Source organism: Homalodisca vitripennis, chromosome 1, assembly GCF_021130785.1.
Source record: "Homalodisca vitripennis isolate AUS2020 chromosome 1, UT_GWSS_2.1, whole genome shotgun sequence".
NCBI lineage: Eukaryota > Metazoa > Arthropoda > Insecta > Hemiptera > Cicadellidae > Homalodisca > Homalodisca vitripennis.
In genome coordinates this window covers 159,353,955-159,372,410 of record NC_060207.1, presented here as the reverse complement: position 1 = coordinate 159,372,410, position 18,456 = coordinate 159,353,955, and the positions used below count along the sequence as shown (strand labels likewise).

The following is an 18,456-nucleotide window of genomic DNA, read 5'->3' as shown; positions in this document are numbered from 1 at the left end:
TGGCAACACGTCACCGGCTTGCGACGGCAGCTGTCATGCCGCGCCAGCTGTTCCCAAACAACAACAATGATAGACGCTATCCTGTGCGGATTAGAAATCCCGTGGATAGGCTGAACTTGTAAAATTATATTGTTTTGTTCTATTTTAGTTTGTTTCATTATATTGTTTTATTTGTCTTAGTTTGTGATAACCAAAGCGTTCATACCATTGTGCTTAATTGTAGTTTAAGGAAAATTTATTGATGTTACTGTATTAATTGTTAATTGAATTTCAACAATGTTTTTTTTTGTTAAACTATGTAGTGTGTTATTTTTGCAGTGTTTTTCAACTTTGGAAGGGAGGAAATGTGGTGTACATATCTGAATCTAATATAAATAGTCAGCTATCTAAAATATATTTGTAAAGATAGGAATGTTGATTATCGATCTGGCCGTTTGGCGGTTATATGTATGTGACGTAATATGAGACCATACTGTTTTGAATAAATCCTATTGGCTACTGAGGTCACGCCACTTCTCCCCGCCAACGTACCTTACCATTCCAGCAGCGAGTGTTCTGCCCAGTCCCAGTTTTACCCACGGTCCGTGAAACCCGCGTCCTCCCGACCAAGATGTAGTACAATAGTTTTTCCTTAATTGGTGTAATTTTATTACCCAGTATTATTACCACCGGCCACGAACATCACACTTACCTGCAATAATTATCTTGAAACATCACCCAACCAATTGTTCTGCCTCTCTGGCTGTTCCCTCTTAAATTCTCTCTTTTTTAGTATTATGGAACCTAAAATTTTAATAAATGATTGTTTATTGCTTGATCACGTTCATAACTAGTTTTTTTTTATGTTAAGTCTAATAGTCAAACCTTTCATATTTCAGATGAACCAAAATTTACTGGGACTAGCTGTTAGTTAATTTGATGAATAATTATTAAAATTAAAATTGAGAGATTTTAGAAGGTTCACTGGACCTACACTACTTGAATCACAAGAGATATTAGTGGACTATTGAACTCATCTTCAGACAGAATCTCTTCACGAGATACTTTTGTTGATGGAATATTATTGATAAGTTCTTCTTGAATTGATGACTTAAGGGTGCAGGAGGTGATTGAACATACAAAAAGGTTTTCTCGATACAAGTCACACTACAGAAGGTCCCAAACAAATAGGGAATTCCTTAATGAAAATGTTACTCTACCCTGAATGTATGCTTTACAAACAAGTTGTCGATCCTGTGTCAATATCTTTTTAAAAACACATTTTTGAGAAAGTTGAACCTAAAAAGGGAAAAATTAAAGAAAGATACCTGCAGTACTTGTGATAGGTTGTAGATTGAAATCCAAAACTGTAATGACACAAAGAAGAAGGAAATTCTACAATCAAAATAGAACTTCATCTGAAAGAAGCAGATGAGGATCAGAAATTAAGAAAAGCAGATATGAAAAGTTCTGAAAGAGATCAAGATCTTGAAGTATTTTGTTTTGATCTGGAGAAAACATTACCACTGCCTAGATTGCCAACAAACATAGTTTACTATAAAAGACAACTTTTTGTATACATTCATAGAATCCCTAGTGGAAAAGATAATAAGGGTCATTGTTATGTTTGGGTGGAGGGAGAGGCTGCCCGAGAATCTCAAGATGTTGGAAGTTGTTTATTTAAACATATAAAGAAAATGTTCACTCAGCCAAGAAAGCTAGTTATTTTATGGTCTTATAGCTGTGCTGGGAAAAATTATAATATAAAAATTGTTCGTCTCCTCAAAACAATTATGGAAAGCCATCCAACATTGGAAGAAATAACCCTGCGATTTTTAGAGTCAGGTCATAGATTTTTGCCAAATGACACTGATTTCGGTGATATTGAATGTGTGTTGAAGTGCCAACAGAGAATATACACATTAGAAGACTATCTAAATGTTATGAAGACCTGTAGGAAAAAGAATCCTCTCGCTGTTTATAGAATGGAGAAAGAAGAGTTTAAAAGAACAGAAGACCTGCAAAAGATTATTGTTAACCGGAAGAAAGATATAAACACAAAGATAACATTAACTGACTAAAGACAAGAGGTGAGGATACAAAAAAAGACAAGAGGTAAGGATATAAAAAGTCAAGCCCTTAAGCCTTTTCATGAAAACAGATTGGAGGTGAATTTGGAGAGAAAACTCAAACGAGGACGACCTTCTTCATTGGTAACTGATGATATTATGGTTTTTAATCAACACCTTAAATTACTGTGGCCTAATGGTAAAGCAGTATCCATTCCTAAATTGAATGATATCAAGTCACTGATCAGCCAAATGATTGCAGGTCATTATACAGAGATCTCTAGTAATAATGAAGTTGAGGATGACATTGACGGCTTGGATGGTAATTTGGATTTCGAAATGGAAGACCAAGAAACTGGAATAGAAGAACCTTTTATTTTATTTCTTGGACTTACATTGTATCATTTTGGGCAGAGAAGTTCAAACATTAAATTACTTTTCTTTTGAAATTCATTACAAGGTACTGTTGCATAATAAAAGATGTTGCCTAGCAAAGTTTTGTTGTAAAAAGAGTGCTATTTAATTAATTATATAAACTAAGAAATGGAATAGAAGAATGTGTTTTTAATTTTCTGAAAAGTTGTAAGAAGTAATGTTAGACAGAAAGCTAAATATTTTTTATTGTACCTCATAATATTCCTTGATGGATACTGTACAATTAGAAAAGTATTCTATTAATATTTGTTAATAAAAAGTACCTAATTTTTACAATAAAAATATTTTAAATAGTTTTACTTAAACAATTTGTGCTTTATTGTGTGTTTGCCTAGGCATATATACAGTTTTTGGTAAAAAAATGTAATAAATTTGTATGTAACAGCTTTCTTGTTTTTCAACTAGTAAAAATAAACTGAGTTTAATGTTATGCATTACAATGTAAAAGAAGTTGGTCTTGTGTTGCACAATCCAAAATATTGTTTTTTTTTTCTAAAAAAGCATCACTGGACCATAAGATTAATATATTTTTCTGCTTTATTTCTTAATGAATCATGTTTAAATTTCATAAAAATAAAGAAATATAATTACTGGCTTAAAAGAAAAAAAAAAACTGTTTTAGCACTTACCCAAGTGATGAAGAACACCATCCAATTATTGTGAGTTTTTCCAGCACTTGAATAAGACTGTTTCTTTGATTTTGCAGTCTATTCGTATGCACATGTCCTCTCACCAGACATATTGACAACAAACTTACCGTCTGAGTTTCCTAGGATGAAGTTATTTTGAGTGCATTTGTAGGAGTTTAAAAGTGAATCGTTGAGCGTGAGTTAAGAGGTGACTGAAACGTTAGAGCTAGAGGTGAGCTGCTAATAATGCCCATCGTTATGTAATATTTACTATGTGTTACATTGTTATGTACTGTTCATTATTAAAGAGGCTCAACGTTTCTTTGCCAAACGCCAAGAAACATACAGTACCCATTGGATAGAATTCGGACCAGACAAAACTTATACTCACAAATACCATCATACATGGTTTCCCATGGGCAGTTTGCTCAATAAAGAGTGACATATTCAGGTAATACAGTTGTTAAACTGGTCACTTAAAATAAACACTTCAGATGTACCACAGATCTAAGTGGTGAGCCAAAAACAAAAAAATTAATAATGTAAACAAAGTTTCATCAATAACTAACACTTAGGTTTCAAGCACTCTATCAGGCTAACAAAGCGTTATGAAACCTCAGGATAAGTAAAAAGTTCAAAATAATCGAACAAAAGGTTAACTTGGTCAAAAGTCCAAACCAAGATATTGAGGTATGTAGTAGGCTATTGATTATTGAATTAAAACAAACAATTGTTAATGTGTAAAGAACTGCATCCAAAATCTTTGCTAAACAGTGTTAGATGACTTTAACCATCAGTTCCATACACCAACACAGTCACGATAGTGAAAATACTGTGTATAGATTTCTGTTTGTTAACTCTGTATAGTTAACTAACTTACATCAGAATCATTAGACAACACTATAGGTTGCCTAAACAGCAGTGCATCAAAATCACGCACTCTTAATTCTTGTAAATAATACCAATAGACTAAATAATGGATTTTTACAATGTGGTTATAATTTCTATTAAAAGATAAACATTTTTTATCAAATAAATTTAATTTTAAATTTTATAAATAAGATATACATCATGAATTTAATTAATTAATAACATCTGTAGCATCTTTATTAGTAGTTTGAATATCAAGCTGCTATTTTGCTGTATTGACGAGCCAGTCTCTCAAACTCTGCCTCCTTAAGTCTGTAGTCCTTGACAAACTGATGATCAACGTGTGAATCTTTCAATTGAGCCAAGTAGCGATTTCCCACCTTGAACACAACATTTTGTAGATTTAGATAAATATAAACCTTACAAACTCTGCCTCCTTAAGTCTGTAGTCCTTGAAATACTGATGATCAACATGTGAATCTTTCAGCTGAGCCAAGTAGCAGTTTCCTAATATCAACCCAACGTTTTTACATTTAGATAGCAATAAACCTTATCAAATATGTTGAACAATAACTGGAATACATATTAGAGATAAGTACAGTTGTATCTAATTTGTACTTAGGTTCTCCTCACACTTCTGTTCAGCACAAAAATGCAAGTAATTCAATTTCCATCCTAAAAATATAGTTAAATATCAATGGATTTCAATCAAAGTCAAGTTTGTTTATATTAATTCACAAAATGAATTTAATTTAATTTTATACCAAGTCTAATTGGTTGTTATTTTTACTCACTTGAAATTAGTTTCATTAAATAGATTTTCAAGTAAAATTTACTTTCCTACTTAATGTTATAATCTCTGGAATATTAACAAAGCTAAGAGCTGCTTAAATTTCATTAATAAAGAATATTACCAAATGTATTATAATTGGCTGAGTCAATTACTCAATCGAGTGGACAACATTTTATTCCTGTCCGCCATTCTGTGTAATATTTCCAGAACAAACTGACCCATAGTCCTGAAATTTTGCATGAAACTTCACTGTTATATCAAGAACATCAAGTTCGATGATGCGAAATGTCATCCACGGGATTTGGCTAACATTTAAAAATTGGTCTTATAGGTAAACATGATGACAACGAGAAAATCAAAGAATAAACAAATTTGTAAACAGACTTGAATACACTTTTACAACATTTTGACACATGATATTTGTTTAATTAGTTGGTAAACCTTTTGTTACATTTTATGAAGTATCAATATTCTGTTTGTACTTCTGTTGTATCAGTTTATTTCTATAAAGACAAGATAGAATGTGATGATCGTGCATAACATTCCACGGAATGTGGCTGAGCCTTTAGATAGTCTAACTATCCACAGTATATATCTTATTCATACAAACAGACAGTATATTATAAAAATGATCTGTAGAGTTTTAGCATTAAACTTCTTTTATAGATAGACAAGAATCAGCTCGATGAAGGCGCATGCCTATCCATGGGATTTGACTTAACATCACTCACAAGGCTTGGCAGACTTTCTGTCTGTCTGGGGGGCTGTAAAAATTTCTTTTGCTTCATTATCTGTTTGTTCACAGAACATATCAAGAATAAAATGAGCTATGGACTTTATATTTTCCAAGGAACCTTAGCGAAGCCTGTTATATGTAAAGTGGTGTGGTTTTCTACCTTGTTGTACAGAATAGGCAATTTGTATTTTTTTTTTTATTCTGTGTTTTTTAAATAATATAATTGATTTAAAACATAATTTGAAAGGAAATCTTAAAGCCATTTAAAAAAGGCACATTTTCACTGACATATCAAGGAGCACATAAAAAAAGGATTATAATTATTAATATGTACTTTGTAAATTGTTGTGTACTTGTGTGTACCCCATTTGCAAATTGTTTCAAAGGTAAACTTTTATCAACATTTTCTTGTTTAGGGAAAGGAGGGTGGAGCCATGCAATTTTCCCCATTCTACACCCCCTATAGTTGACCATGGGAAAAACCAATGTTCTAATGCTTCTGGTCTGGTATCTATAAAACACCTTGAATTCACAATAAAAAAAGAACGTTTATTAATCAAGATAAAAACTATCTTTTATATTGAATCAAACAATACATATAAATATTAAACAATACATATTTATAATGTTTAATATTTACAACCATCCCGTAGAGTAGATTTAATTTTCAAAATTCAGCATGACTCCTTACTATCTTTTAAAAAGTTCAGAGCAAATTCAATACTGATAAGCTAATCAGTGACCCTTGTACAGATTGTCCCATTTAACAGCCTTCTCTCATTTGTGAAGACATTGCTTGGTCCTGTCTGTCTGTTCGCCATCCAGTAGCGTCCCTTAGATGCCCGAACATTCAGTTTATCGTGTATTGTTAGAGGATATGTGGTCCAGTAGCGGTCACTCCAAAATCTCGCACTTTGTTTTCTCTTGGGTTTTGATGCCCTTCTTTCTTGTACTCGTAAGTGTGTATCATAGCTCCCGTCAGAGGTGACGTGGTCCTTCTAATGGTGTTGTATCAAAGGTTGATAATTACAGTGTTTTTTTAACCTTACATTTGTATTTTGCGAATCTGCTTTATTTCTTTACCAAAGTTTTAATTACAATATATTACAATTTCAGATTTTTATTATACGCTTTGAGAAATTGGTATTACTGGTTACGGTTTTGAAAATTACATTCCTTCTAACCAATACTCCTTGGTCCTGTTATTTTTCATGAGACTACAATGAAACACTAATCTCATACACAGTCAGTTTGGCAATAATGATGTCTGAGCTTTATTTTTAAAACTGAACTTGAGACCACAATAAGAACATTAATGCAGAGCAATTTTGTGAAGGTCATACAAACATCAGAGATTACCACATCAGAGATTACCATTTCCATTGCAGATGGTAATGCTGATACAGAAGAAATTGGAGAGTCTAATAAATATTGATCCAATGCATAATGATCCAAATACTGATGCATTTGGACTTTACATGTGCATGTTCACATCATTCACTGTCCATGCCCACAATTTTTTCAAAAGTGGTCTAATGTTAATGTGGTGCATTTTAAGGCCACTTCACTTCAAGGTCATCTACAATGTTAACGCAATCTTAATTCCATTTATAAATAAACTTTTGGATTGTATCTCTCTATATACTGTCTTCAGCATTTGAAGTGTCTCAAGATGAATAGGTGTGATTTTCCAAGCAAAAACCGAGTCTGATATTGACATGTTGATGTCAAAATCCCACAGAAAACAAAACCTTAATGAAAAGAATTCAATATGGAGAACAATTCAAGAAACATTTTGACTACCATGTATGTTAGTGTGTAGCAAAACCGGTCACAAAAATACACTTTACAAATAAAGTTATATTAACATTTACTTGGTCCACTTTTGACTCAAATCTTAGATGTTAAGTACCTCAATGGGCTTGCCCAGGTGGCGTGTGAGAACAATCATATTAACAAGTGTGTCCGGTAGGTTGCTGTCCTTGTCGAGTACTTCTTGTAGTGCAGTCTCTGCCTCCTCGTGGCGACCCTGACTGATGAGACAGACGGCCTGGGCGTTCAGCAACATCGGTGTGCTGCCATACTTGTCTATCAGCTCTTGGAAGATGTAATAAGCGTCTTGCAGCTTCTCACCCCCCTGCAGACAAAACAACTGACTTAATAGATTACAATCAAGTAAAATTTAGGTGATTTGAAATGAATTTAAAATAAAAAAATGAAGTGATTAATTAGTTTAAACCTTAACCCTTAGCACGCCGTAGACGGAATAATCCGCGATTTTGTTTGGTCTTATAACGCCAAAGACGAAATAATCCGCTGATCGATAAAAATATATTTTATTACGGTTTTTGAAGTTTATAAGTTCAATACATAAGCCACAATACAAAGTAATGTACCGGCTTGACCAAATAATCCAGTTGAAGCTGTCAGCTGGCCGCAGTAGGTAAACAGTAAATTGTTTTGTTTCTGGCAGCTGTTCTCCCACTCCCGTCTGTACGCCGATGACGATACTATCCACCATTACCGACTATCAATGGAGCACGTATTGCCTTTGGGAAGTGTTCTTGCGTTGTCATTACTTATACAAACAGTTGTAAAAAGTTATTGTTACCATGTTTTAGGTGTTATAATAAAGTTTTTATTGTTTCTTTTCTGTTGTGTAATTATGGCTGCAAGTCATGTTTTTGCGAGACCCCATGGCTTCATCCCGATTTTTATTTTGAAGTTTACAGTAAAACTGCCTAAATCTATTATTATCAGAACTTATAAAACTAATCAAGATCAGCATATTACACTTTATTTGTTCTCTTATCCTTGTACATAGTTTTCATACTTTTCATCACATACATTTGATTACTCTATAACCTAAATTTGATTTCGATTGAAATATTCCATTATTATGAAAAAATGTGATTATATGCAAGTATTACATTAATGTAAAATTTATTTTTTGTGTGTGACTATTAGTAATTAGGAATGAATAAAAAAAATTAGCTTTAAGGAATTTTTATTTTTTTCACCTTAAATGAGCGTAATCTAAAAAATTACTAAATTTATATCGGCGTTCAAAGGGTTAAATCAAGTCATAATACAGTGTTAAGCAAGTTCCCTTTCAGAAAAATATCTTCAAATATATATACTAACTTTTTTTTTAATTAGTCTATAACTTTGGAGATAAGCTTCATACAAATTCAAGTTAATGTACAGTAATATTCTTACTCAATCTATTCACTTATTAACCCTTTCAAGATGAAACACGAGCACTGCCCGGTGTGCTGTTGTTATATTAGTGGCGAATCACTGCATGGCTGGGGTACTACGTTTCATTTCACTGATGTATGAGATTAGTTTGGTGGGTTCTACTGCCTCTGCATTGTGCTGCTACCTTTCAGGAATAGTTTGAACTATTTGAAACAATATTACAGCTGTTATTCATAGCACATTTATTGGTTTGTTGATGAGCAACCAAAGTTCCAGCTGAGTGTCTGCTATCTGCTGATGTAAACAAACTAGTTGAGCTACTGTGAATCAAGTTCTTCGTACTTTTATTGTTGTTTTCGTTATAATACAAGTTTGTCTTAGTTTGTAATCTATTGTAAATATGAGAGTAGAGTGCAATTAAATAATGTAATCAGTTTTAGGCCTCATTTTCATGCTGAAAATACATAACTTTTATTACTTTGGATTGAGTTGTTACTTTATGCATGAATTATTCATATAGTACTGTTTATTTTTTGATGGCTGCAAGTACAAGTAGATTACAAATTAATGAAATTAGTGACATTCTAGATGATGATTTAACATCCTATGATGAAAAGACCGATTTCCCTACTCCACCTAATCTAGGCCTAGATATCCCTAACAATAGCTAATTGTATACATTTGAATTTTTAAAGTTTATTGGAGTAGAAATAATATTACAAAACAAAAGAAATAAGTTAATTGCAAACAAAATTGTAAGTGAAAATGAAGATTATATTAGTAACATAATATGGTAACAGATACTATTCCAGCTTACATTATTTGTAGGCTATTACTTAAAAAAACAATACAGTACCAAACGTAACTGAGAACATCCGAGTGCATTCAAGTGAAAAAAGCACGAAATAAACAATAATCGCTAAACAGCGAAGGGAAGACACGTAGCTCACATCTTTCGATGTTTGGTCCACTGAACAGTCGGACATGTGGCACTTGTCTTTTGCCTGCAGTAGATTAAAAATATGCCATTTAAGGGGATTTGGCACTCAAAACAGCCAAAAGAACTTAATAGAAAAAAATAAAAAAATAGTTTCCATAAAATATTCTTTTGCCATATTATAACTTTCCATTTAGTTCTGAATAAGAATATTGTAAAACATACTGTTGCAACAAAAAAGCAACAAATTTTGAAAAACTTTATTTGCCATTTTATGAAGTCATGTGCAATTTGATTTAATTATTTTTAAGCCTGCTTTTGGCGGGTATCAGATATCAATAATGGTAAATAAAAATTAAACAAAAGTTAGGAATTTTTCAGGCCATCTAATGTATCAGTTGAAGATAGGGCAAATAATTATGGTAGATAATAATAATGTAGATTTCAAACCCTTAGTAGAACTCCACTGAGTATGAGAGCTGCTGGCTTAAACTGTTTCCCGTTTCTTCAGGCAATCAATGTCAATCTGTTAAGTCGCTTCATGAGTGTGATGTGTCCATGTACCCTTCTTCCCTTGGAGCATACTTCTATGGTGTTTAGGGGAAGATAATCACACATGTACTTTTTCAAAGAGCTTTTGCTGCTAGTTATACTACCACCTTTCACAATTGAAAATGTTGACTATACTTCTACAGAACACATTTTAGGTCATTACATTTTAGTCTGGTACAAAACTTTAAACCTTAATTCATATGATAATACTCATCTATACAGTTTACAATGTTTATACAATATTTTTTTTTAATGATAGGAACATTTTATATATATATGCAGAAGTGTATGAAATCAATATCACAAATATTTTTGACAAAGTTAAAAAGTAATTATCATACTTTAAAGCAATAATTAACATCTTCTTATGTAAAAAAAACTTTTTATAGCCATAATAAAATATAGAATAATTTAACAATGTTTTTGAGTTTTAGAATTTGGCCTAGCACTGTAACAAATGTGAACTGTAAAACTCTTGCTACTATACTGTTCTTGTCTTCTTTAGTATTCTAATTTCTAAATCAGAGTGTCTACTGCTCAGATATAATGAAAATCAGGGTTTTTTGGTGACTCAATGACCTTTGAAGCAAAAAAACAGGTCACCACTTACAGTGTTTTTCACAATTATTACTCAAAGTAATGTAGAAAATGCTACATACAAAAAAATTACATTTTCATGATCGGTAATTTGCATAATATTGATCAGTAGTCATCTGCAAACATTTGAGGCAGACTCACAGTGATTTACGATCGGTGACTTAATGTCATAATACGTAACTTTTTGGCAACTTTGGTAACCCCTCATTAAAATCAGTGACTTTTCCTACATTTCTGTGAATGGTATACACCCTGTGAAGAGAGACCAAAGAGAACATTCTCATAAAATATACTTTCAGAAATCAACTCAATATAAGAGGTCTATTCCAAAAGTAATCACCATTCACTTACAGCACTGGAAGTAGTGCTCTCTCTCACTCACTTGTGCGGGTGGCAGGTTACTTGACATCTGGCCGTGGCAGCTAGAAGATCGCACAAGTGCTTGTTCATTTTCTATAGTTTTGAAAAATATGTGCCGCAATTGAATTTCCCGCCAAATAAAAAATGTGTGTTAACAATATTCAGTGGCAGCTATTCATATGGAACTTTGTGTTGTTTGTGGGTCAAACGTTACGGGTGTAGTAGGATGTGTAAGTGAATGGGTTCATTTTTTTTAAAGTGGACGAACAAACACCCACGACGATGAAAGGAGTGGCATGCCATTGGTAGTGAGTGACGAACTTGTTAACAAGATCAACAAAAAAGTTAGAGATCATGTTTCACAATCTCTGAGCTTTAAGAAAAATTTCCAGAACATAAACATGAAAAAAGCAGAGACGGCTGAAATATTTGAAGGTAGCATTTAAAAAATTAGTCAAAAAAAATACTGTAAGTGCTTAAATCTTAATGGCAATTATGTAAAAAAATTGAGAAAATATGTAGTTTTCAAATGTATATAATAGAATTTGTTTATCTGATTGGGTGTTTTTTAATAACCAATTGGCAGTTACTTTTGGAACAGCCCTCGAACATTTACCATTGCTATGTTAACCCAAGCCTGAGCAAGCTGAGTTAATGTTGCGTCTTCATCTTTCTCTTGCATTGCTTTTAACTCTTTGCGAGCGAGGTCAACTCGGTCCATCTGGAGGAATATCTGGATGTTCATGGCAGAGCTGAAACAGTTAATGTAAACAATTTATTGTAACATATTTCAAATTAAATTTAAAACAAAAATATCAGTTAATATAAACATAAACCTTCATATATAAATTATCCAATTAAAAAACTAACTAAATGGCTACTAAAACCTACAGAGTTTTTGGTCTTGTCAAAAATAATTTCTAGAATTTTGCATTTATAATTCATTTTTTTTATTAAATACTGTACTTCTTATGATATAAGTAAAAAAAGTATGTTTCTATATGTAGATGAATTTTTCCAAGTTTCATAAAAAAACCAACTTGTATTGAAACTTTCTTACTTGTTAAATACTGTTTTGTTACATTACCTTTCTAAGTTATCATCTTGGTGTAGCACACGTAAGGCAGCTTCATAATTGGACTCATGGCAGAAGATAGTTGCTGCTACTATGACAAACGTGTGGTTGGAGATGTCTGCACTGCCGCTCAGTTGCTCCTTAACTGATTCCACAATGGCATCCCTGTAACAGTAGTAGATACCTATACATACAGTACAACTGCCATTATCTACACAATTGATTTAATCAATTAAAGCACTTCATGAACATGCTACTGTCTCAAATAGGGATTCTGCAACTGAAAGGGTTAAGTTGTTGTACAATAGCTTTCTTCCAAATGAAATGCTTATAAATTTACAGAATGCGGCCCAGCACTTTATGCATATGACGTTGAAGGGGAAAATGGCACTTAAAGGGTTAAATCAACTTATGTTGTAATAAAAATTTTTTTTTAATATTAGTGTAAAAAGGTTTTCAAGATTGTAAAATTACCTTTTATTAGAATTAGCCAAGTAATCTGCTAAAAGTTTCAGTGGGCGAAGCTCAGGTGGTGATGCTCCATGGATTTCATCCAGAACAACCCGGTACTTACGTTGTGCAATGTATGCTCGATACAATATGATGTCTCTTTCCACTTGTAGCTCTGTAGTAGACGGCTGAAAAATTAAGATTATATTAAAAAAATTACACTTATAAATTAACATTCATTTTGGTTATGTAAAGTTGAGGGTAAATATTTACTTTAGCCACTTCATATTATTATGCTTAACACTTAAATTGGAAAAAAAAAACAGAAAACAAATAAGTTTCAGAAATCCCGAAACATTAAAGAACCTCTTTTAAAAGGAATTATTAGCTTAACAGGCTGACTGCAATGTCTTCAACCATCAGTGTGGACTGCAGTAGGATAGTCCTGCACTGTAGTGATTGCAAGAAAAGAGACATCCCTCAAGGCAGAACCCATCAGTAAAAAATAAAAATTCTATATACGTTGAATGCTTGAGAGAGGTAACAATATCACAAATTCACCTAGCCGTATTATTCTTGCTACATAGATGACAATAACCACCACAGTTACTGTACTGTACAATAGCAGTGTAATGTCATGTAGCTAAAAGCTGATTTGCTGATTAGAGACTTCAACTATGCACTTTAATTAGCATTAAGGTGATTTTAAAGGCTTTTCAGATTAAACAAAGACCTGGTATATTCATCTTCAAGTGAAGTTACTTAAAAATATTGATAAACAATATTACCATAAGCATCGATATAACAAACTGATACCGATTAATTAATTTGAAAAATATGTAACTTATATCATCTGTAAACACTTTTCAGATAATAACAATAGGCACATTGAAAAATTACGCAATAAAGTGTCTAAGGGTATTTTTACATTAATTAGGAAAAGATATATTGTAACTACAAACATTTATTGTTTGTACTCATTACAGTGATTATTATGCTGTAATTGGATAGACACTTGTTATTAAGCCTAGGCAATGTATATCATAGATGATAGTTCATGCTGAATTTGTTTCTGACACTGCTATACATTGTAAAGATGTTCTGGCAATAAAGAATTTAAATTTTGAGTTTGAATACTATTTTACTTTTTAATAAGTGACTTCAAAATTCCAGTTAACTTTAGAAAACTTAATTAAATTGCTTAAAAAGATGATAAAAAGCGTTTCTCTTGGCTACAAGATGTTGGTTTAGTGCTTAAAAACTTATGTGGACAACCAGTCACTGACATGTGGAAGGCATATTTTGGGTTGAGTGAAAGTGGTTTTGTGTATTTTACTGTCAACCATAGTAACAACTTTTTAGATCTGGCAACTGGTGGTAATACTCAGACAGTTAAAAGCTTGTGGAGGGCCGTGAAACAACGTTTAAAAAGTGGTATACCATGACCTGTTTGCATATCATCTCTGTAACTATTTGTACAGAAGAGTGATATTGCTGTCTGAAGAGGATTCTTTCAACTACTTCTTGAAAACAGTTAATCATTACTATTCAGAAGATAACATATAAATAGTTTCCCAACTTTCCTATTTTCTGTTTTAAACGTTTGTTATATTGCATTATGATTTCGTTATTATCTACAAGTGTTTCATATTTCCTTTTCTAATTGTTTGATTGATCATTATAGTTCCTTTATTATTTATTATATTGTCACAGTGTAACTAATTATTTTGATTTCAAACAAGATTGTTATCACGATTATAGATACATTGATATGAACTGATAGTCTCGTATTCTATAAACAAATATTATGTATTGATTATTATAATAATCAATATTTAAAAACCGGGTCTGCTTAACGTACTCTGCCCTTTATAAGTACCACCTGTACCATAAATACTCTCAAATGAGTTACTGGGCATTTCTACGGTTTATATTGCTATCCTAAACAATTTAAAAATACTTTTCAGTAATAAATTAACAAATTAAGTGAAGTGGCACATGCCAACATTTGTTAAAAATTGTAAAATGGCATTTATTTACAATAAACCAGATGCATAATTTCAAAAAGTTAACTTTCTCTAACCCTAAAATTGGCCGCTCATTTTTGAATGTCACAGATCACCACTGTAGTGGCAGTCATTCAAAATTGAACGTCATGACGTCGTCAAATGATTCATTTGATATAACATTTAAAATCAAGTTTAGCGATGATATTTAGGTACCATTGAAATAGAGTTGTTTTATCAACACAACATGTTTTTTATGTTAGGTGAATTTACAATATTTGCTTGTTTTTTCAAGTTGTGTTTCCTACAAAGCAAATGGCAGAAACATTCGTATCAGACCATTTCGAATTTTATTTTTTACTGATAGGTAGTACCTTGGTGGATATTTTTCATGTCGCCATTAGCACGAAGCAACACCTTTGGTGCTGCCATACCTCACGCTGATTGCCAGAGGCACTATCAGACTAATATGAATTTTTGGTACTTTGGGATTATACCGACCACACACCAGTATGAAGAACACAAAAATAGAAATTTATAGAAACAAACATGATAGAACGAAAAAACAACTCTTCAATTACAAAATTACAAACTTACAAGCATTTCCAGGTATTGTGATCGGTATTGTTGTCGCTGTTATCTTATCTTTCTCGAGAATCCTGATTACGGCAGGCCGCGCGGCATCACGTGATTTGCACGGTACATCGTTGCCTTTCCATTACAATTCAATTTATATTTCTGATTAGCCCCTCTAGAATTTGATATTTTACTGATAGGTACTATCTCGAGGGATGTTTTTCTTTCGTCGACATCAGCGCGGGCTTCGGCAGCACCTTCGGTTAACTTCGGTTAATTGTAAATACTTTCAAATAATACACGTAAGGTAATATTTCAAATTTACATATAAGTAACATTTGATTAATAAAAATGGTAGTCAATTTTAGAAAACTACACGACGATGCTTTGAAAGATGATAAGACATGTTTTACGTGGCTTCAACATGTTGGACTCGTACAGAAAAATCCATTATGTGAAATTTGTGCGGAAAGAAACAACTGTCTGTAGCACTGTAAACTTCGGTGCTGCCGAAGCCCGCGCTGATGGCCGGAGGCACTCGCATTTTGGGTGGCGGAATGTGATCAAGAATAAAAACAAGTTTTGAGTGTTTTTTTAATAAAAAGTTTAGTTTGGTAAATGTTTGTTTTTGTTGAATTTTTGTGTTTGGAGAAATGTAGAGGTAAAACACGGAAGTACAACATAGCGATGCACCAGCTGAACGGGCGGCGAGACTCTGCAATCACGTTATCTACTAGACGCTCGACTTTGACCTCTGTCTGAGGATGGGGAGGGGTTTGCGATAAGACAATTCCTGTTTTATATTGACGAAATATTGTTCTACGCTAATCTAGTAATCAGTAGAAACGAAATGTGAAATAACGATTCATGTCTGGGTGTGGTCGGTATAATCCCAAAGTACCGAATTTTTATTCTTAGACGGTCTAAATGAACAAAAACTTATTTTATTTGGTTCAAATTTCTCTGATTTCAGCATTATTGTTATTTTACGTATCCAGAGATGGTGTAACAGCTGACTTCAGCAGCAACCAATAAGAGGTTGACTTACGATCATAACAAGACCATGTAATACCCTTAGAACAATGAAATATTACTCCACGCAACAAAAGTAGTTCCATTTAGTTACTTGGGGTAGGGTACGATAAGCGGACCCGGTTTTTTATATCGAAATTGGCAAACAATATTACTTAATCATAACCACCGATATAATCAATCGATAATGATTAATTATTTCGAACAAATAACTTAAATAATCTATATCAACAGCTGTAAATACTTTCAAATAATACACGTAAGGTAATATTTCAAATTTACATATAAGTAACATTTGATTAATAAAAATGGTAGTCAATTTTAGAAAACTACACGACGTTGCTTTGAAAGATGATAAGACATGTTTTACGTGGCTTCAACATGTTGGACTCGTACAGAAAAATCCATTATGTGAAATTTGTGGGAAAGAAACAACTGTGTAACTGTAAGAGGAGCAAATATGGTCGTCTTCAGTTTTTCTAATATTGCTTATAATAGTTATTTACGTTTCATCACTGTAAATATTAAATCCATATTTTAATTTAAAACATACGATTGTTATTGAGGACTATAGATACTTTTATATTGATTGATAGTCTACGATTTGATATGCGAATATTAGGTATCGATGATTACATTTTTCGATATAAAAAAAAAACCGGGTCCGCTTATCGTACCCTACCCGTTACTTGTTATTTCCACCCACTGAAACCTGATATTGTTTTCTTAAGGAGGACGAGAGCAATAAGTTAATAACCCAAAACTCGCATTTTGCTGCTCCAGCCTTAAGTTCAAAAGTACCAAACCCCATATACCTATACATTGTTTGAACCTAGACGTTTTTCTATATTTCAGTTATTTTTTAATTATAAATTTTCAACTTTATATTAGTTCCCCCCCCCCCTATTACACAATGTAGAAAATATGTAGCCTATATATATGAGTTATATTTATTAGTTCGTTATATTATTCTACAGATATATCTGAATAAAACATGTAACATCATTATAATAAACACAATATTTAAAGTGTAGAGATAATTTAGAATGTGCATGAAAACCAGCAAAATATGCCCTTCCACTAGAAGATTTTTAGCTGCCAGCTCCAGGAGTAAAACTTAGTTAAAAATTCAAGTATAAATTAAAATGTTCATATAGAACAACTAAAAGTTAATTATACTAGGCCTAGGCCTAGAGTTCAATAAAACTGTGAATCAAATCATAACCTCTTCCAAGTTACCTTAACTTGTATAATAATTTAATAATTAACTTGATATCATGGTAAGAGTTTAAAATTTGAAAGACAATAGTTACCTTAATTTTCTGCGCTTCATTTATTGTTTGCTGAAAAGAACCAGTGTAAAAACTATTCTTAATATCGAATAATTCATCTACTGTAGGTTGTTGACGTGGAACAGCCATTGTGAAACACACTGACAGCTTAACCAGAAAAACCGCACAGCCTATATACAATCTGTACAAATATACAATCAACCAAAACACTAATATAAAAAATGTTGATTTTATCTATAAAGGCTTACAAGCATTGACAATAGTTGGTTGACGTTGGCAGTATTGCCATATCATAGATGACTACAGCTGTTCCACTGGCCACGCTGTGGAACAACTTTAATTTTAATATATACAATTAATACAATACATAATGATACGATTTTCTGTTTGCACAAAACTTCTTTTAATTTATTGTTTTTTTTAAATAATTAATACATAGTTATGTAGCCAATGTTTCCACCTACAAAATAAACAATGATAAGATCTTTTGTTTACAACACTATATTTTTACTTTAAATTTGTTATCAATTTAAAAATAATTCTGAAGTTATTTTAGAAATACTAGTAGTTTGGTGTTTAAATGTTATATTTGAATTTTGGGTCATATGAGCAATAAGATAACGGTTTATATAAAGAGTTACTACATTATGTAGGAATAACAAGAATTATAATTATAATACTTTATTATAGTACATGTATACAATATACACACACACAAAAACCCTCGAGCTCCAACGCACCAAAGCAAAGTGCGTCTATTGTTCTACCATAGTTGTTACTTACTTGAGGTTGTTTAAACATTCTTTATAAGGTCTTCCGAGCATTTGCCCTCTTAAACCCCTATTTAAAATGTTACGTAGCAATATC

At 32.3% G+C, this 18,456-nt stretch overlaps 1 protein-coding gene across 1 annotated transcript; it reads right to left on the bottom strand.

Moving 5' to 3' along the window:
• Positions 1-4,089: 4,089 nt before the first annotated feature.
• Positions 4,090-17,862, bottom strand: LOC124375199 (coatomer subunit epsilon). The gene is made up of 6 exons (XM_046833308.1): positions 17,611-17,862; positions 12,708-12,871; positions 12,246-12,398; positions 11,775-11,910; positions 7,424-7,648; positions 4,090-4,362 (listed from the first exon to the last, which is right to left on the bottom strand). The coding sequence occupies exons 1-6, from the start codon at positions 17,716-17,718 to the stop codon at positions 4,237-4,239; spliced, it is 912 nt and encodes a 303-aa protein (XP_046689264.1). The 5' UTR covers positions 17,719-17,862; the 3' UTR covers positions 4,090-4,236.
• Between the last annotated feature and the right edge of the window lie 594 nt (positions 17,863-18,456).

What these genes read in the sequence shown, in the direction of transcription:
- LOC124375199 (XM_046833308.1), bottom strand. Translation starts at nt 17,718, where the DNA reads ATGGCTGTTCCACGTCAACAACCTACAGTAGATGAATTATTCGATATT. An exon ending in ATGAAGCGCAGAAAATTAAG is followed by an intron (nt 12,872 to 17,610) that starts GTAACTATTGTC and finishes TTAATTTTTCAG; the next exon opens with CCGTCTACTACAGAGCTACA. An exon ending in TTGGCTAATTCTAATAAAAG is followed by an intron (nt 12,399 to 12,707) that starts GTAATTTTACAA and finishes CTACTGTTACAG; the next exon opens with GGATGCCATTGTGGAATCAG.